The sequence below is a fragment of the Saccoglossus kowalevskii genome, chromosome 4, assembly GCF_978046115.1.
Source record: "Saccoglossus kowalevskii chromosome 4, keSacKowa6.1, whole genome shotgun sequence".
NCBI classification, from domain to species: Eukaryota; Metazoa; Hemichordata; class Enteropneusta; family Harrimaniidae; genus Saccoglossus; species Saccoglossus kowalevskii.
This window is the reverse complement of record NC_140644.1, coordinates 7,165,184-7,184,652: the sequence shown is the minus strand read 5'-3', so window position 1 is coordinate 7,184,652 and position 19,469 is coordinate 7,165,184. Positions and strand designations below refer to the sequence as shown.

General features: G+C 33.8%; 1 protein-coding gene and 1 long non-coding RNA gene across 3 annotated transcripts in view; one reads left to right on the top strand and one right to left on the bottom strand.

Moving 5' to 3' along the window:
• Nucleotides 1-19,469, bottom strand: part of LOC102800690 (transmembrane protein 272-like) — an 88,916-nt gene that overhangs the window by 52,035 nt on the left and 17,412 nt on the right. Inside the window, exon 1 of one of the 2 annotated variants that reach the window (XM_085497689.1) lies at nucleotides 19,035-19,356. The exons of the other annotated variant lie outside the window; for it this stretch is intronic. Within the exon in view, the coding sequence (XP_085353815.1) occupies nucleotides 19,035-19,091 (57 nt within the window). The 5' untranslated portion in view covers nucleotides 19,092-19,356. Of the gene's footprint in view, nucleotides 1-19,034; nucleotides 19,357-19,469 lie in introns of those variants that run through there. 2 annotated transcript variants of the gene reach the window in all.
• LOC144349523 (uncharacterized) lies at nucleotides 7,821-8,706 on the top strand. Its single transcript, XR_013419991.2, has 2 exons — nucleotides 7,821-8,043; nucleotides 8,533-8,706. It is a non-coding gene; the product is annotated as an uncharacterized LOC144349523 (long non-coding RNA).

The window sequence follows — 19,469 nt, the reverse complement described above, 5'->3', positions numbered from 1 at the left end:
GATGGTACGGGCAAGGTAATAAAAGCAATCGGACTTGCGCTTTTCAACAAGAAGTCAAAAATATCACTTTTTACCAAAAATGACAAAAATATTCACCAAAATGAGAGAATTGAAGATGAACAAATCATGAAATGAACAAATCTGAGAGGTCTGCCCAAGGTACATATACACCAAGTATCAAAGCATTCAGGCTTGTAGTTTTCAAGAAGAAGTCAAAAAAGTAAAACATTGACACAGACGACGACGGACAATCACTCATATGATAAGCTCCACTCGACAAAGTCGACAGCAGAGCTAATAAAAATTGTGAAGAAAATCTAGCAGTCAAAGACAAACTTATTTTTAATTGTAATAAAAGCATGACCATTCATTTTTATACAGACTATAGCTTCATTTGAAAAATTTTCTATGACTGGAATTTCAATATCATAAAAGAAAATAACTAATCAGTGCTTGTTTTAGAACAAGGGAGTTGAAAGTTAGCTTCTGCAAAAGAGCCATGGTGATTGGTGACTTTACAAGCTACTCAAAAACTACAATTATGGCATATAATTTACAATTGCTTTCTTGTTGTAACTACCAATTAAATGCTGCGAAAAGAGTGAGGTTCTACAACGAGGAAAGGAATTAGCGGAATAAAGGAAGAATTGTTACTTTTTAAGAAGAAGATAATAAAAAAGAACATATAAAATTGAAAAAGTGAGAAATATTTCATCGAGAAAAACTTGAAGCGAGAAATGAAGTTGAAGAAAAAAATAAGACTGACAATTTTGCTATATATTGATCAATTAAAGAATACTATTGGCCACAATTAAAAATATATACTGTATTTTCGTTCTTACAATATTATTTTTAACACATCACCATTAGAAAGCCTTCCTTAATAGCAGCCATCATTTATATTTGGCGTCATCTCCACAGCAAATGCTTTTTTAGTGCAACTGTTAACAATGAGAATAGGTTATGCACAAATGTTGAGTTGCTTTATAAGTAAAGCAGGGGGTTTTACTACCTTATCTATATGCATGCATGACTTAACTGGATTATTATACGATAGCATGATAACATCATAATGTATTTTCACAAGAACGCACTGTTTCACTGAGAAGTACCTTGTGACATGAACTCAGCAAACTACAGCTGGTCACATGAGGTCACTGTTACATTGTAGCTGAACACTGCTACAGCATCTTCAGTTTAATATATTTTTTTGGTAATTTTCATCGCAAAATCAGCGATAAACATCAGAAATCAAACATGAAATCAAACAGAAATTAACAGAGGTCACACTTGATCAAACATCAGGTCACACAGAGGTCAAATAAAACATGACAAAATGATTTTATTAAATATTCATTTATTAACCTTGGGGTCCATAAAAGAAAAAAAAATGCTCATGATATCTATACAGTGAAATAAGTGTATTTATAGACAGATTTAACAATTAGGTTAGGTATGGTTCGCGCATTACCTCATAGTTATAGATTTCCATGCTTTCCTCAAATGGACTTGGAAACTAGGGCAATCAATGCACAGCAGCCTTATTAAATGGTTATTGTTCGATTCCAATCAAAACACAACTTTACATTTTTACATTTATTTGCTCACATAAGAATGTAATCAACTGTATTTAGTAAAAATACTGTGAAATAATATAATTATTAATAAAACAATTTATTGTAGCAGGGAATGAGAGGTATTAAACTAGTGTGCATGCGCATATGTAAATGACAAAGGTGTGTCTATGCTTGGTTATAATAAGTTTTAATTTTAATGATCCAGTATACAGTTAATTGTTGTACATTGATTAGAGTTATAGTAACGTTGCTAATAGAACTGACACACTACATATAAATATGCATACTGTACACATGGTAGGTTCGTTACACATAAACTAATGGAAAAACAACGACGACGTTATTTTCCACTCTCTTAAAGATCAATGATACATTCTCAGTGATCAAATTACGATTGAAATCAGCTTTTGCAAAACCAACCAGAAATTGTAAGAGATTCCATTATTTCATTACTCGCAATACTGCTGGACAAAATGTATATATACTGTAAGGTTAATAGCTAAGAGACCTCAGACATGTAACACAAATATAGAAGATTCTTTTATTATTACGAGGGTTTAAACAACGTTGATAGAATTCATTTACTACATAATGCATGAGGGTTGAGTAATTCAATGGCTGTTAATGAATTTTTGTGTAATCTTGGGATGTGGGTGAAAAGTTTTAAACAACCTCTTTTCATGGTTAATATCTGAGTGAAATATAAAATAAAATGCCAATAGCAATCGACAAATTTCACTGATCATATTAAAATTTAATTAAATATCACAATATCGTTATATGAACTCAAAATGCATGGAATACCATTTTGTGTGTCGGCTGAGACCTGTTACATCTATATCCTGAGTGAAAGATGGTATCTTATATGTACATGTATATAGTTAAAACAAAATATTAATTAGCAACTAAAATTGGTGGAAAAATGACACAAGATTAATAAACGTATATTACAAGTTCAAAGTGTTCCTGCTATATACACAGAAATGTATGATAATATCGGTATGCAACTTCATTCAAAACCATTCTGCCACACCTAATGTTAACCATATGAGAGAACCATTAAAGGCCACATGCATTATTAGCCAAATATGGACCCAATTCTACCACAGCCATGACAATACTCACATAGAAATCATCTTGTAAACACTGACATGCATGGCTATAACCACATGGAAATCTATCTATGCACTAGTTTATACAGATGTATAAAATAGTCACTACCATATAGCTGCATAAAAATCATGCTTTTCACATCTACAAGCAATGTTAAGAATATGAGAGGAGTGAGGGGGTGAGGGGTGGGGGTAGGCGTTAGGGCAATGATGTGGAATTACATTCTATTTCTGGAGATTATAATATAAGCCTCAGTAAGTATTTTAATGGTTTCCACTAAAAGCAACACAGTAGGTTAAGACATACATGTTACTTATTTGATGTTTCAGGCATGTTCACCTGCTTTTTAAGTTCTTACATATATGTCTGTCGTAAGTTCTGAGTTAATAATTTCAATTTTAATTAAAAAAATTATTCAAAACTTAAATCCAACAAAGCATGTTCTTTTAGTCATTTAGAGCAGATTGAACATTAAAATATCTTCAACTGTATGAAAATTTGTCCAGCAGAACAATATAATATAATATTAATTAATTAATTATAATATTAATTAATTTGTATACAGTTATTGAGGAAAGTTAAAACAATTTTCTTCCAATTTATGTTAATTTGCATATTAGCTTAACAATTTAATTAACAAATGTGAGCTTAAATAAAGTCTCTATCTGTAAGTGATCATTAATCCTGTCCAAAAGATACATGTAATAATGAACAGTTGTTTTAATGATTCATTATACAACACATGTAATTTTAGATTTATATCCAATTGGAGATGCGCTACTAATAGAGCAAATACAGTACATTATTCTGCTTGTAATGTTAGCAATATACAGACCCTATCGTATAAAAACCCCTTGATGATAATCCACCTGACAAACTGTATTCTGCATAGTTGTCATAGAAACCTTCCTGCCCACATCCTGCGTTTGGAAACTTTCAGATTATATAAAGACATTTAATTTGTGAAGATACCATATCATTTCTATGTTCAGTTCTTGCATATAAATTATCTTAGGATGATACATGTAAATTAACCAATGATTGACATGACTCAGTCTCCGTAGTAAACAATAGTAAACAAAACTGAAACCAATCAGCCATTTTAAAACAGAAGCTGACTATTATAAGTTATGTGTAATGGTTGATTTGATTTGTGGATGCCATCCAACCATCTTCAATGGGATATCATAAAATAAATATATATATATATATATATATATATATATATATATATATATATATATATATATATATATATATATATATATATATATATATATATATATATATATATATATATATATATATATATATATATATATATATATATATATATATATAAAGTGTGATATAACATACATGTATGGTGTATTTGTGAAGTTTCAACATAATTGGTCAATGAATGTCAGAGATGTCTGTACATCAGCATTTGCTGCAACTAAATGGCCACCAAATGGCCATTTTTGATTTTGATAACATATATTGAATTGGATTGTAAAACACATGTTTAAATGTGATCAGCCCAGCAAGTCAGAGACACAATCACAGAGATGAAGTCCCTGTTTTCACACTTCAACTGATCAAGGACAAACAAATAATAAATAATCCTATGTGATTAGCAGAATAAAGAAAATAAGACAATCTAAAGAAACGTTATTTCATTAACCCTTTCAATGCTGATATTCATTTGCCTCCAAATGTCTGTATAAAACTATAAATCTGCCTCTATTGAAAATAATTCATTAATTTTTCATATTATACTGATAATACAAGTTCTAATTTGCACGCTTGAGTACACTGTCTGGGCCTTATCTTTGTATGCAATAACCTATACATGCATCTTGAATCAAAAAGGCAAAATTATGAATGCGTGAAACTGAAATTGTTAAAAACCTTTTTATAAGCAGCAAAATAGTTTTGACACACAGATGAAAAATAAATAATGAAAGTTTAACAATATATGAATGCCAAGGAACCCACTTTGTCAGTCAGTAGGAATAAATAATCAGCATATAGCTGAACATTCAGGTATTGACTTACTGAATCAGAATACATGAAGCGATATAGGACAACTTACTTGTATGCAGCATACGTTGGGGACTAAATTGTATGTTACATTGCTTTTGTAATTTGCTGGATCTATTAGGCAAGAATGCAGCTGAAATCACAATGGAGTGAATAATTCACAAACAAACGCAAATAGGGAATGACCAGCATGTTGTTGAGTGTATATTTCATGATGGTTGATATCACAGAAATGAGTGTGCGGGTATACAACATTTAAGACAAAATGAGACGTGATGACATTATAAATATCAAGTAAATTGTAATTTATGAGACTGAATTATATACAGAGACCTAGCTTCGAGAAGCATTCATGAATTGTTAATGAACATTAAATGGAAGAGTGACTTTTGGTCATAATAAAATACTTACATGCTTGAATAATGTGGATTTAACCACTTTGGCCGAAAGACCATAAATTGCAAATTTAAACATAGTAGTGAAAACACAAACTAATTCACTTTATTGAGTTTGACTTTATAATGTCTATCTAGTACACATACAGACTAAAGTACATAACCAAGAAGAGATGATGTATTTTACAAGTAATACATTTTAGCTAATTACTTTGATCAAGCAAACAGTGTTTTATCTTTTGTGAATGATATACCGGGTAAATTAAACGTATAGTTTCTAATTCTCTTTAATGGCAATGTATTAAAATTAATTGAACACTTCAAAAATGTATATTAAATATTCACAGAATATACAAGGCTTTTTTTGGAAAATTGCAAATCATTGGATATGTTGTTATTTTTATATTACAGACAAAAAATACTCCAAGCTACATCTGTATTATTAATATTTTAATATTAATATATAGATAAGAAAAGGCTAACATATATGTTTTGATTCAATAAAAGAAATCTAATATGAATCAAGCGATGTAATTCCCACTGAGTTAATGGAATAATTAAATCATAAAGATATCACTGTATTACAGTTTATGTATTGCATTCTTACAATGTACTGTCAACATTAAAACTAATATATGTAGCAGTATTTTTTATTGTTGTTTTTGTTTATTTATTGATATTAATTTTGTATTACATGCTATTGTTAAATGTTTTATACAATGTACAGGACCAGGATGCGATCTTAACAAATAGTAAAAAATAACAATAAAAAAAAATACACATAAAAAAAATATATTGCATATCAACTAACTATGAGATTGGTTCAACCATGTAGTTACTAATTAATACTCTCTAATAGAATCACAAAAAAATAATTGTCTTTTTAAATGTACACTTGATAAGTCTAATATCACTTTTTATATTTGCCGGTACGTACATGTACAACTTTCACTTACAATATATATAACCACACGCACTACTATTTGAATAGTTTTGGATGTCCTTCAACCACAAAGTCAGAATAACCAATAACTAATAAATTACTATAATACCGGTAATTATTCACTCACACGGGTAAAATCTCACTTCATAAAAGCCATCTGCATAAAATATATACTAGATCAGTCCAATATTGTACAGAGAATTCCAAAATCAGACTGAATACCTGCACAGTAATGTACTTAGTGCAGCTCTGACCTGTGATAATTGATTCTGTCTTTGACTGAAAAAATTGCCTTAATCCAATTGAACCCACCTATAGAGTTCATTAATGTTATTTATACACTCCTATTGATTACTTGATGCAGACTTCATGGTGCATTTAAATGCATTACTAGCAGCAAATGAGATGGCTCCTGTTTTAACAACTCTTTTTCGGCCAAGAGTTCAATAATCAGCTTTTCATGACAAATAAACGAAAGAGATGTCAATCAAAGGCAAGTTGTAAGACATATACTATGTTCGTTTTATTTATAATTATACTATTATGGTTTTTCAAATTAGTCTTTCGGGATTTCATTTTAAAATATTGTCAATGAAATGGTGTTAGAGACAGGATAATTGGGTTTGTAATTAATGAATTTGAGTCAGGTGTCACACCATCCATGAAATCTTTCATATGAAATCAACATTAACATGTGATCTTTTGGCATCTATATCCTTTTTAAGTAACGGCTAGATTACAATTATGTCAGCATGTTTGCAGTTTTTAGATGGCTAAAATGATGGTTTCAATGTGACTAGCAGTGTGAGGAAAATGCAGGATGGTTTCAATGTGACTAGCAGTGTGAGGAAAATGCAGGATGGTTTCAATGTGACTAGCAGTGTGAGGAAAATGCAGGATGGTTTCAATGTGACTAGCAGTGTGAGGAAAATGCAGGATGGTTTCAATGTGACTAGCAGTGTGAGGAAAATGCAGGATGGTTTTTATGTTAGTAGCAGTGTGGGGAATGTGGCTATATGGAAAATGCATAATGCAGTATGGGCAGAATGGTATTAGTGTGGGCAGGATGGTTTTTATATGGTAGTAGTATGGGCAGGATGATTTTTATATGGTAGTAGTATGGGCAGGATGGTTTTTATATGGTAGTAGTATGGACAGGATGGTTTTTATATGGTAGTAGTATGGGCAGAATGGTTTTTATATGGTAGTGGTGTGGGCAGGACGGTTTTTATATGGTAGTAGTGTGGGCAGGATGGTTTTTATATGGTAGTAGTATGGGCAGAATGGTTTTTATATGGTAGTGGTGTGGGCAGGATTGTTTTTATATGGTAGTAGTGTGGGCAGGATGGATTTTATATGGTAGTAGTATGGGCAGGATGGTTTTTATATGGTAGTAGAGTGGGCAGGATGGTTTTTATATGGTAGTAGTATGGGCAGGATGGTTTTTATATGGTAGTAGAGTGGGCAGGATGGTTTTTATATGGTAGTAGTATGGGCAGGATGGATTTTATATGTAGTACTGTGGGCAGGATGGTTTATATATGGTAGTAGTATGGGCAGGATGGTTTTTATATGGTAGTAGTGTGGGCAGGATGGATTTTATATGGTAGTACTGTGGGCAGGATGGTTTATATCAATCTGATTAAAATCTGATGTAGTGTACGGGCTTTAATTATTTTGGCTATAAAGTTATTTTAATTTTAATTTTTATTACTTTTGTTATTAATGCCTTTTTATTTTATTTTATTTTATTATTTTACTTTGATTTTGATTTTGTGATTTTTTTAATTCCGCCCTACCTACATCTGAGCCGATGCCTATGTAACGAGATTTCAACGAGACCCACTATCGACGATTTTAGTCAACGAATCACATACCTCCTTCTATAGCGCACATGATGACGTCACCGGGCGGAGTCGGGTGGCAAACACACTCAAATAAAATGGCGGATTATACCGACGTTAGCGACCGAGAATAACACGGCTTTTCGGTAAGTTTATCATTGTCAAATGCAACAAAAGTCATTTTTATGTTAATATTGTGGCTCGAATGATTCGACTTTAAATCGTTATTTTGCATAGTTATTCTGGGAGTGACGATTTTGTTTCCGCCGTTTCGACCGAACACCAGTGTCTTTTTCCAGTCGCCTGCCCTGGAGACGGGTGATGTTTTGTTGAAGATCGGGCCAACATCGTCTACGGTATTGAAACCGTAGCCGTAAATATTCATCAAATTGTATCATCATTTTGTACATTATACAATAACTCTTTATTAAAGTAATTGAGCTGATTTGGAATAAAATATTTTTTATTGGAACACATCGCAATTGATCAGGAAATATTTTTTTGCTCCAATTTTCTGCGTCGATGCCGTGGGCCGGTGACCGTCATACAATTTAAAATCAGTTTGCATTGTTTACTATAGCTGTTTACAGTGTTCTAATCATTACGATTTACTTATTTTTTTGCTTCCATTCTAGATAATTATGCTCAGTGATGTAAAATTGAAGCGATGACTGAATGAACGAACCTTGGCTGGTGAAGATGTATCTGGAAGTGTACACATTTGTTGGAAGTGAAAAAAATATTAAATGTAATGACAAAAATTGTAAAATGCTGTGGAATTTCTTTTGCAAATAAAAATATACTAGCAATTTTCTATTAATGGTTTATTCAAGTGGGCAAAATATAATGTACAGAAAGATTGCCCGTAGTATCGCTACACTGAAAAGTAAGCAACCGACAGCCTGTATAAAAGGGGGGCTGTGATTGGTTGTTACTTATGCGAGATTTGAACGGGACTTACATAGGCGTCGGATCAGATGTAGGTAGGGCAGAATTAAAAAAAAAATCACAAAATCAAAATCAAAGTAAAATAATAAAATAAAAGGGCATTAATAACAAAAGTAATAAAAAATAAAATTATAGCCACAATAATTAAAGCCCGTACACTACATCAGATTTTAATCAGATTGGGTTTATATATGGTAGTAGTATGGGCAGAATGGTTTTTATATGGTAGTAGTATGGCAGGATGGTTTTTATATGGTAGTAGTATGGGCAGGATGGTTTATATATGGTAGTAGTGTGGGCAGAATGGTTTTTATATGGTAGTAGTGTGGGCAAGGTGGTTTTTATATGGTAGTAGAGTGGGCAGGATGGTTTTTATATGGTAGTAGTGTGGGCAGGATGGTTTTTATATGGTAGTAGTATGGGCAGGATGTTTTTTATATGGTAGTAGTATGGGCAGGATGGTTTTTATATGGTAGTAGTGTGGGCAGGATGGTTTTTATATGGTAGTAGTATGGGCAGGATGGTTTTTATATGGTAGTAGTGTGGGCAGGATGGTTTTTATATGGTAGTAGTATGGGCAGGATGGTTTTTATATGGTAGTAGAGTGGGCAGGATGGTTTTTATATGGTAGTAGTGTGGGCAGGATGGTTTTTATATGGTAGTAGTGCGGGCTGGATGGTTTTTATATGGTAGTAGTATGGGCAGGATGGATTTTATATGTAGTACTGTGGGCAGGATGGTTTATATATGGTAGTAGTATGGGCAGGATGGTTTTTATATGGTAGTAGTGTGGGCAGGATGGATTTTATATGGTAGTACTGTGGCAGGATGGTTTATATATGGTATTAGTGTGGGTAGGATGGATTTTATATGGTAGTAGAGTGAGCAGGATGGTTTATATATGGTAGTAGTATGGGCAGAATGGTTTTTATATGGTAGTAGTATGGGCAGGATGGTTTTTATATGGTAGTAGTGTGGGCAGGATGGTTTTTATATGGTAGTAGTATGGGCAGGATGGTTTTTATATGGTAGTAGTGTGGGCAGGATGGTTTTTATATGGTAGTAGTATGGGCAGGATGGTTTTTATATGGTAGTAGAGTGGGCAGGATGGTTTTTATATGGTAGTAGTGTGGGCAGGATGGTTTTTATATGGTAGTAGTGCGGGCTGGATGGTTTTTATATGGTAGTAGTATGGGCAGGATGGATTTTATATGTAGTACTGTGGGCAGGATGGTTTATATATGGTAGTAGTATGGGCAGGATGGTTTTTGTATGGTAGTAGTGTGGGCAGGATGGATTTTATATGGTAGTACTGTGGCAGGATGGTTTATATATGGTATTAGTGTGGGCAGGATGGATTTTATATGGTAATAGAGTGAGCAGGATGGTTTATATATGGTAGTAGTATGGGCAGAATGGTTTTTATATGGTAGTAGTATGGGCAGGATGGTTTTTATATGGTAGTACTGTGGGCAGGATGGTTTATATATGGTATTAGTGTGGGCAGAATGGTTTTTATATGGTAGTAGTGTGGGCAAGGTGGTTTTTATATGGTAGTAGTATGGGCAGGATGGTTTTTATATGGTAGTAGTATGGGCAGGATGGTTTTTATATGGTAGTAGTGTGGGCAGGATGGTTTTTATATGGTAGTAGTGTGGGCAGGATGTCGGCAGGATTGATGGTTTCAATAAAACAGTGTGAGCAGGATTGTTTGTATATGGTAGTAGTGTGGGCAGGATGGTTTTGTATATGGTAGTAGTATGGGCATGGTGGTTTTTATATGGTAGTAGTATGGGCAGGATGGTTTTTATATGGTAGTAGTGTGGGCAGGATGGATTTAATATGCTAGTAGTGTGGGCAGGATGGTTTTTATATGGTAGTAGTGTGAGCAGGATGTCGGCAGGATTGATGGTTTCAATAAAACAGTGTGAGCAATATTTTTATATACATGTAGTAACAGTGTGAGGGAATTAAGTGGGCAGAATGGTTTCTATATTTCTGTATTGTAACAGTGTGATGCAGACATATCTAGGTTCATCTATATTTTATCCAAAAGTTCAATTAGTTTTACGCATACATTTAAAATAGACAAATTTGTGAAAGAGCTGCTGCACATTCCATAATCATTCAAAGCAACATTATGAAAGTTAACACACATAAGACAAGCCTGGGAACATTTGAATGTCATTTTGGCATTATAATAACAGAGTACAATACATCAAGAGTGACATTTAAATTTTGCAGTAGCAATATGCTTTTATATCCTGAAGTCAATAGAAATCATACTACCTTAAAGTAATGTTTACAAGTGGGAATTTCCATGCCTCTCAAGTATCCAATACTTTGAATAATCAGGTAAAATTATTATTACTTCAAGGACAAACATTACAATGTACACACAAGTATATGAAAATTAGTTATGCGATTAGGTTGTGTTGCAAATTAATATTAAATTGTTATCACCAGAGATTTTCATGAAAATTGGTGATCATGATCAAAATGGGTGTAATTTTTAAAAGCAATTCACCTAATAATATCTTTGACAAGACTTACTAGACCACAATTATTGGCAGATTATCAATGACAACTTTTTTAAATGCAGATTTTAATCACTGGTAACTTCTATTGTACATGTATGTGTTAGTAAACTTTGATATTACCGGTATTTTGAAAGTTTGATTTGATTTGATTTGATTTAAACTTTATTCAAACTCAAAAATTATTATTATTTTTTCATTTTTATTATCTGTTTCTAACAAAAATCAAATCTATAATTCAAGTCACTGCTTGGTAAAGTGTAGCAAGATGATGTGTGTCAGTATCATTGTTCAAATTTCAATCATGGATAAATTTTAAGGAAAAAAAAACATTGTGATATTCACAAATGAAATACAACACACACACAGAAGAAAGTCATAACTGCAGCTCACCACAAGTTTAGAATTACAAATCTCAAATTCACAATAAAGAAAAACTGATGCAACATTTTTGTTATAATAATAAACTGAAGATGGAATGCATAGCTGTACTGATGAAAATGCATCAACCAGAAGAGGTGTTCTAATAGTTATAGCACCGGTATATGCATGTAACATCCTTTTCTCCATAGACTGCTATGAGGGAATTCATTGTAAATGTAAAAGTATTCAAAACATAAGCATTATACACTATATTGATCAATAAACTATGGAAATATTTTAACATTCCAATCACTGCTATTAATAGGCAGAGAAAGGAGAAAGCTGGACCATTAATTTGATTCATAATAAATCAAATTCAAACTAATGAGAAAGGCAATTTGCCAAACAAATAATGAAGAGCATCAGAACATTTGTATTTACTCAGCTGGTCGCACTGTGATCTAAAATACTGCATTTCCTACATTAGCTGAAAATGGGTTAATCGACCTAAAGAAACCAACGTGCGGTCTATCAATCATACTAAATATGTTATGATTGCCCCCAATTTACAGAACCTCGAATATGCGTTTGTCTTGCAAATACGTGTGTAATTATCACGCTGCTCGTACATTGCATTATGGGAAAAAGGTGAGACAGACGTCAGTTCAGATCATACTATAGTATTAACATACTCTCTGCTGTAAGCCTGCACGGAAAGCCGAAATGAACGCTGTAAAACAACATCAGCCAGTAGTGTGAAACAAAGCACAAAATAACGCAGAACACAAATGTTTGTTTTTTTTAAATAACTTTGAAGTAATTTACCGCTGAGATCTCTTTGAGAGTTAGAGAGCTACAAAAAATGTTTTTTCACCATCAAATAGGGTGTTATTCTTTCCTGTCATTGCATTAGCTTTTTACAATTTTTTATCAAAACCAAAGAATTTTCATGAAAACATGCCAAGACTATTTTGTAGATGTTGATAAAAGGTTGATCGTGACAGTGACATGATTGATGCCATTAATCATACCTACAGGAGTATCTCTACTTAAGATAATCTGCAAATAAAACTACATGTAAACCCCGAGTATGGTGAATTGAACACTGTGTGCACTATCTACTGGTGATCAATTATACAAATTGATAACAACTGAGATACACACATTAATCTGTAGTGCATGGCTTCTCAGTGACTGTACGAGTACAAGTAAGTCAGCAATGGTCATGCAGGCAAACAATATACAAAGTTGAACTGCATATCCTATTACAAATTGTTCCAAAACAGCAACATTGCCAGCTAAGTCTCAAGATCATTAGAACTGGTGTTAGGAGTGTGTGCCATTCAGCTGAATACGCGCATTTACGGACACACTACAGCGACTACGTCTCGACATTTCAGACTGCGACAGTACATACATTTTGTTTGGATAACTTTGCTATTTATTATATAGCAATTTACAAATTGGAATAAATAAATTGAAAGGCAATCGCATCCTGATCTTCTACCCTGGTATATATATTCAATATGTCTGAGTCCCCCACTATAAGTTTGACGTCTCCTGTTGAAGTTGGTTTGACCAAACTTGTTAATTTTAACAATACAACGATCTCCAGGCATGCATAGCAAACTAGTCAGCAACTTAGCTTTATAGCTTAACTTACCAGTATTGCTGTTTTAGTATTCAGAACAAAATATCAGTGACAGTGAAAAGACTGATGCAAATTTTGAGAAAGTCGCTGTGACTGCATTCTAAAAAAGGGCCGATACATTTTGTGATTAATTCTGACTTGTAAAAAAGTATAATTTAAAAATCCATGTGTAATTTGGATGGGCCACCGAGAATAGGAAGATACCGATAATTACTGGTCAGGAATGATTTTAGTGTCAGGGCTAGTTAATTAAGTCGCAGGCCAACAAGAACTAGAAGTTCCTGATAATTACTGGAATGCTCGTTATCATTAAGCAAAAATGTGAAGCAGTGTCATGTTTATTCAGCCTCAATTATCATGAGACAGAAATTAATCAATGAAAGCATGGTTTTATTTTGCGATACACCTGAATGGCAATACCATGAAAAGGCAAAAATAGAAAAGATTACTTTGGCATATCTTTTACAAATTACAAACATGTATATTTGAATAGCCATTCAGCTCACAAATAATGAGCAGTTATATTTCTCATGGCACAATGTAATGGAAAATATAATACAATGTTGTCAAGTTGACAAGCATGTGCTAGCATTTCAGTTTGTATTTCTACACAGAAATTGAACAGTTTATCATAAATGAAATCGGAAAGAAACGGTAAACATCTCAAAGTTGAGTGGTTTATGTTCCCGTATGACAGTTAACGAGCCAAACAAACATGACGACAGTAATTTGGTTTCGGAAGTTAAATTAAAAGTAAATTCAAATATATTTCTGATGAATTTAAATCAACCAAGCATAAACATTTTTTTTTTCATCGTCATGGCAACATTTTAAAGTTTGCATTGTACACTTTGACAATAACCAGACATGGTAGGCTTCACTTCATTTCATTCTCACTCTCTCTAAAGTGAAATTATGTGGAACACCATTTATGTTTAATTTACTTGTCATAAAATTGATGTACCAAAAATGATTCAAAATGAAAGTGTATTGTCTATTTTGTCATGTACTGTGAAATACTTCATTTTCGCTTGGAATTAATTTTCGTTATTTTCACTGAAGAAATGATTCAGTGAAAATAAAATCCAACGATTTTTTCCTACATTTTACGTTCAGCTCGCCAAAAATCAGTGAACATCCAAAAAGTCTTTTCAGCGAAAATTAATTCCAGCTAAAATAAAGTATTTTACAGTACATTTGGGAAAGAATGGAAAAAAATCTCAAACTGTTATTAAAACTGTACACTATTTTTTCTGGCCTAATTTTTTTTTACCAAATTTTCTTTTAGTTAAATTGTGGAATAGATATAATTTCAGAATGCAATGTCTTTAAGTTTTAATAATAATATTAATAATTGATATTTATTAAGAAAATGATACATAAAAAGTTCAGATATGATAAATATGATTATATATAAATGAAACTTTTTTAGAAAATGGTATTACAAGTTATGTTATATGTTATGTGTGTTATGAAATTGGTATCATTGTCTGACATTATGAACTGAGAATCTGAGGTCTGTATTGTCTCAAATAATCACATTCTTACTAAGTGCATTGTACACTGTATTGAGAAAATATGGTACTGTAGTGATGTTAACCAATGCTACAGCAAGTATGCAAAATTATACCAATACTCAAATAAAAAGAGGAAAAAAGACAACTTTATAATCTGTGTGCATTCAAATGATATTTTAACTTGATAAATTACCTAAATAAATGAGAGGTCATCAACTCATAACTTTAGTGAAATGGCCAGTACTGACATGCAGTCAGCTGTACTTGATGTGATAGTGGAAGGCATGTCAGTCCACCAGATCTGGGATTGATAAAACATTATACGAGATCTAGGCTGTGTCCATGTACAGACTTTTAATGTAAATGTTCCTTGTATACACCAATGCATCTGGATATGACAGTATAAAGCTAATGAAATAATATATTCATCATATTTGATGGTGATATCGCTTTGAAACAAATATCATACATGTATTTCATGCAATACTGAAACCAAGTTTTGATAATTTTGTCACGGTCGAAGAAAATCATAAAATTTTGTAGCAGTGGGTATTTCACTAGGGTCATAGGAAGTCGAGGAACATTTCACTGGGGTCCAAGGAAGCCACAGTAAATATTTCACTGGGGTCCTAAGGGGTACCCTTGTACAATTTACAGGGGTCCTTGGGACTCAAGTGTCACTGCAAACATTTCACCGGGATTTGAGGAATCCACAATAAACTTTTCACTGTGCCTGAAAGAATCACAGTGAATATTTCACTAGAGTTGTTGAGACAGAGAGTCACAGTGAATATTTCACTGGAGTCGTTGAGACAGAGTCACAGTGAATATTTCACTGGAGTCATTGAGACAGAGTCACAGTGAATATTCCACTGGAGTCGTTGAGACAGAGAGTCACAGTGAATATTTCACTGGAGTCATCGAGACAGAGAGTCACAGTGAATATTTCACTGATGTCATTGAGACAGAGAGTCACAGTGAATATTTCACTGGAGTCATTGAGACAGAGAGTCACAGTGAATATTTCACTGGAGTCATTGAGACAGAGAGTCACAGTAAATATTTCACTGGAGTCATTGAGACAGAGAGTCACAGTAAATATTTCACTGGGGTCTTTGAGACAGAGAGTCACAGTGAATATTTCACTCGAGTCATCGAGACAGAGAGTCACAGTGAATATTTCACTGATGTCATTGAGACAGAGAGTCACAGTGAATATTTCACTGGAGTCATTGAGACAGAGAGTCACAGTGAATATTTCACTGGAGTCATTGAGACAGAGAGTCACAGTGAATATTTCACTGGAGTTGTTGAGACAGATAGTCACAGTGAATATTTCACTGGAGTCGTTGAGACAGAGAGTCACAGTGAATATTTCACTAGAGTCATTGAGACAGAGAGTCACAGTGAATATTTCACTGGAGTCATTGAGACAGAGAGTCACAGTGAATATTTCACTAGAGTCATTGAGACAGAGAGTCACAGTGAATATTTCACTGGAGTCATTGAGACAGAGTCACAGTGAATATTTCACTGGAGTCATTGAGACAGAGAGTCACAGTGAATATTTCACTGGAGTCATTGAGACAGAGAGTCACAGTGAATATTTCACTAGAGTCATTGAGACAGAGAGTCACAGTGAATATTTCACTGGAGTCATTGAGACAGAGAGTCACAGTGAATATTTCACTGGAGTCATTGAGACAGAGAGTCACAGTGATTATTTCACTGGAGTCGTTGAGACAGAGAGTCACAGTGAATATTTCACTAGAGTCATTGAGACAGAGAGTCACAGTGAATATTTCACTGGGGTCTTTGAGACAGCGAGTCACAGTAAATATTTCACTGGGGTCTGTGAGACAGAGAGTCACAGTAAATATTTCACTAGGGTCTTTGAGACAGAGAGTCACAGTGAATATTTCACTGGGGTCTTTGAGACAGCGAGTCACAGTAAATATTTCACTGGGGTCTGTGAGACAGAGAGTCACAGTAAATATTTCACTAGGGTCTTTGAGACAGAGAGTCACAGTAAATATTTCACTAGGGTCTTTGAGACAGAGAGTCACAGTAAATATTTCACTAGGGTCATTGAGACAGAGAGTCACAGTGAATATTTCACTGGGGTCTTTGAGACAGAGAGTCACAGTGATTATTTCACTAGGGTCTTTGAGACAGAGAGTCACAGTAAATATTTCACTGGGGTCTTTGAGACAGAGAGTCACAGTAAATATTTCACTGGGGTCATTGAGACAGAGAGTCACAGTAAATATTTCACTGGGGTCTTTGAGACAGAGAGTCACAGTGAATATTTCACTGGGGTCTTTGAGACAGAGAGTCACAGTGAATATTTCACTGGGGTCGTTGAGACAGGGAGTCACAGTGAATATTTCACTGGGGTCTTTGAGACAGAGAGTCACAGTAAATATTTCACTAGGGTCTTTGAGACAGAGAGTCACAGTAAATATTTCACTGGGGTCTTTGAGACAGAGAGTCACAGTAAATATTTCACTAGAGTCATTGAGACAGAGAGTCACAGTGAATATTTCACTGGGTCTTTGAGACAGAGAGTCACAGTGAATATTTCACTGGAGTCATTGAGACAGAGAGTCACAGTAAATATTTCACTGGGGTCTTTGAGACAGAGAGTCACAGTAAATATTTCACTAGAGTCATTGAGACAGAGAGTCACAGTGAATATTTCACTGGGGTCTTTGAGACAGAGAGTCACAGTGAATATTTCACTGGAGTCATTGAGACAGAGAGTCACAGTAAATATTTCACTGGAGTCATTGAGACAGAGAGTCACAGTGAATATTTCACTAGAGTCATTGAGACAGAGAGTCACAGTAAATATTTCACTGGGGTCTTTGAGACAGAGAGTCACAGTAAATATTTCACTGGGGTCTTTGAGACAGAGAGTCACAGTAAATATTTCACTGGGGTCACTAAGAATTCAAAAATATCACTTTTCACCAAAAATGACAAAAATATTCACTAAAATTAGAGAATTGAAGATATCATCACAAAAACAAATCTGAGAGAGGTCCACACGTAGTACCTATATATGCAATATAATTGAAGATATCATCATGAAATGAACTAATCTAAGAGAGGTCTACCCAAGGTACATATACACCAAGTATCAAAGTATTCAGGCTTGTAGTTTTCAAGAAGAAATCGAAAAAGTAAAACATTGACTCAGACGACGGCAGACAATCACTCGTATGATAAGCTTCACTCGTAAAAATCAACAGCGGAGCTAAAAAATCATCAAATTGAAAAAATACCTATCAATAAAAATAAACAATACATAAAATATAGATGGATGACGAGATAAATTAATGGACAGGTGGATAAAAAAACAACCTAATGCATATGCATTTCAAGAGTAAGAACTAAGCAACTGCTTTGAAAATTTAACATAAAATGCTCTCCCTACACACACACACAAAAATAATAATAAAGAAATATATTCATAATACTGATAATAATTCAAGCTATTCACTGACAAGTGATCGTAATCAAGACTCTCTTGTCAAAATTTTGAAACTGAGAATGACAGTACTATACCACGCAACGTGTGATCAAACAGTGAAGTGGGATGCATGGCCTATACAAAACATTCAGGGCTCAGAAATAAAAGTAGCCCAAGACACAGACTGCCATATCTTGACCTGGGGGTACCATTTTCCAAAAACAGTGGCCCACTTAGACTAATAGAAATTTAAGTAAACCAATTGTTCTTCAAAGCTATGGAAACCCTGCACAAATTGAGCAATGTGACATGTATATATTTATATTCACACATTTCTACATGGCACTAAGTACGTTAAAAACCAGATGAATTACCATATATTAATATGGGACTACCAGCTTTTAAAATTTGAAGCTTGTTGGACTTCCAAGAAATGTTGTTAATTTCCAACTCTGTCATTACATGATCACCTGATCAAAAAATTTGACAACACATTTCAAATTAGTTAGCGTGAAGATGATAAATTGGAATGAGTACATTGCACTGTATTGACATAATGTGCTGAGCTTTACAATAAGAATGATAATATTGCAATACATTAAGTTTGCAGTTTTATGGTGTCAATATGAGAGAGGGTTATACCTACACTTAGTTTTACATCATAGCGCAGATCCAGAAGTAAACTGAACAGGAATGTTATCATGTTGGCTGCTGATGTTATTCCTAGAAGTCATTGTAATTTATCTTGAGCACGGAATAACGCAACAAAGACAACGCAGCTATAGTACAGTAACCTCACATCCTGGTTTTTTTGAGTTAAACAGACTTTTAAACCAATACATCAAGGTGAAGTCTTGGAATTCGTGAGTGGGTTTCAACTCGGCATACGTCTTACAATTGATGTGACGGGTTCCCCCAGACTGACAAAGCAATATCCTTTAGCAGTAGACGCAGACGTTGAAATGAACAATGTTGTCAGACTAAGATAACAGGGATTGACTGCGCTATTATAGTACATGTATCAGAACTGCTTGATTCCATCACGGATAAGCCAGATCAGATTTTTTAAAAATAAAGCCTT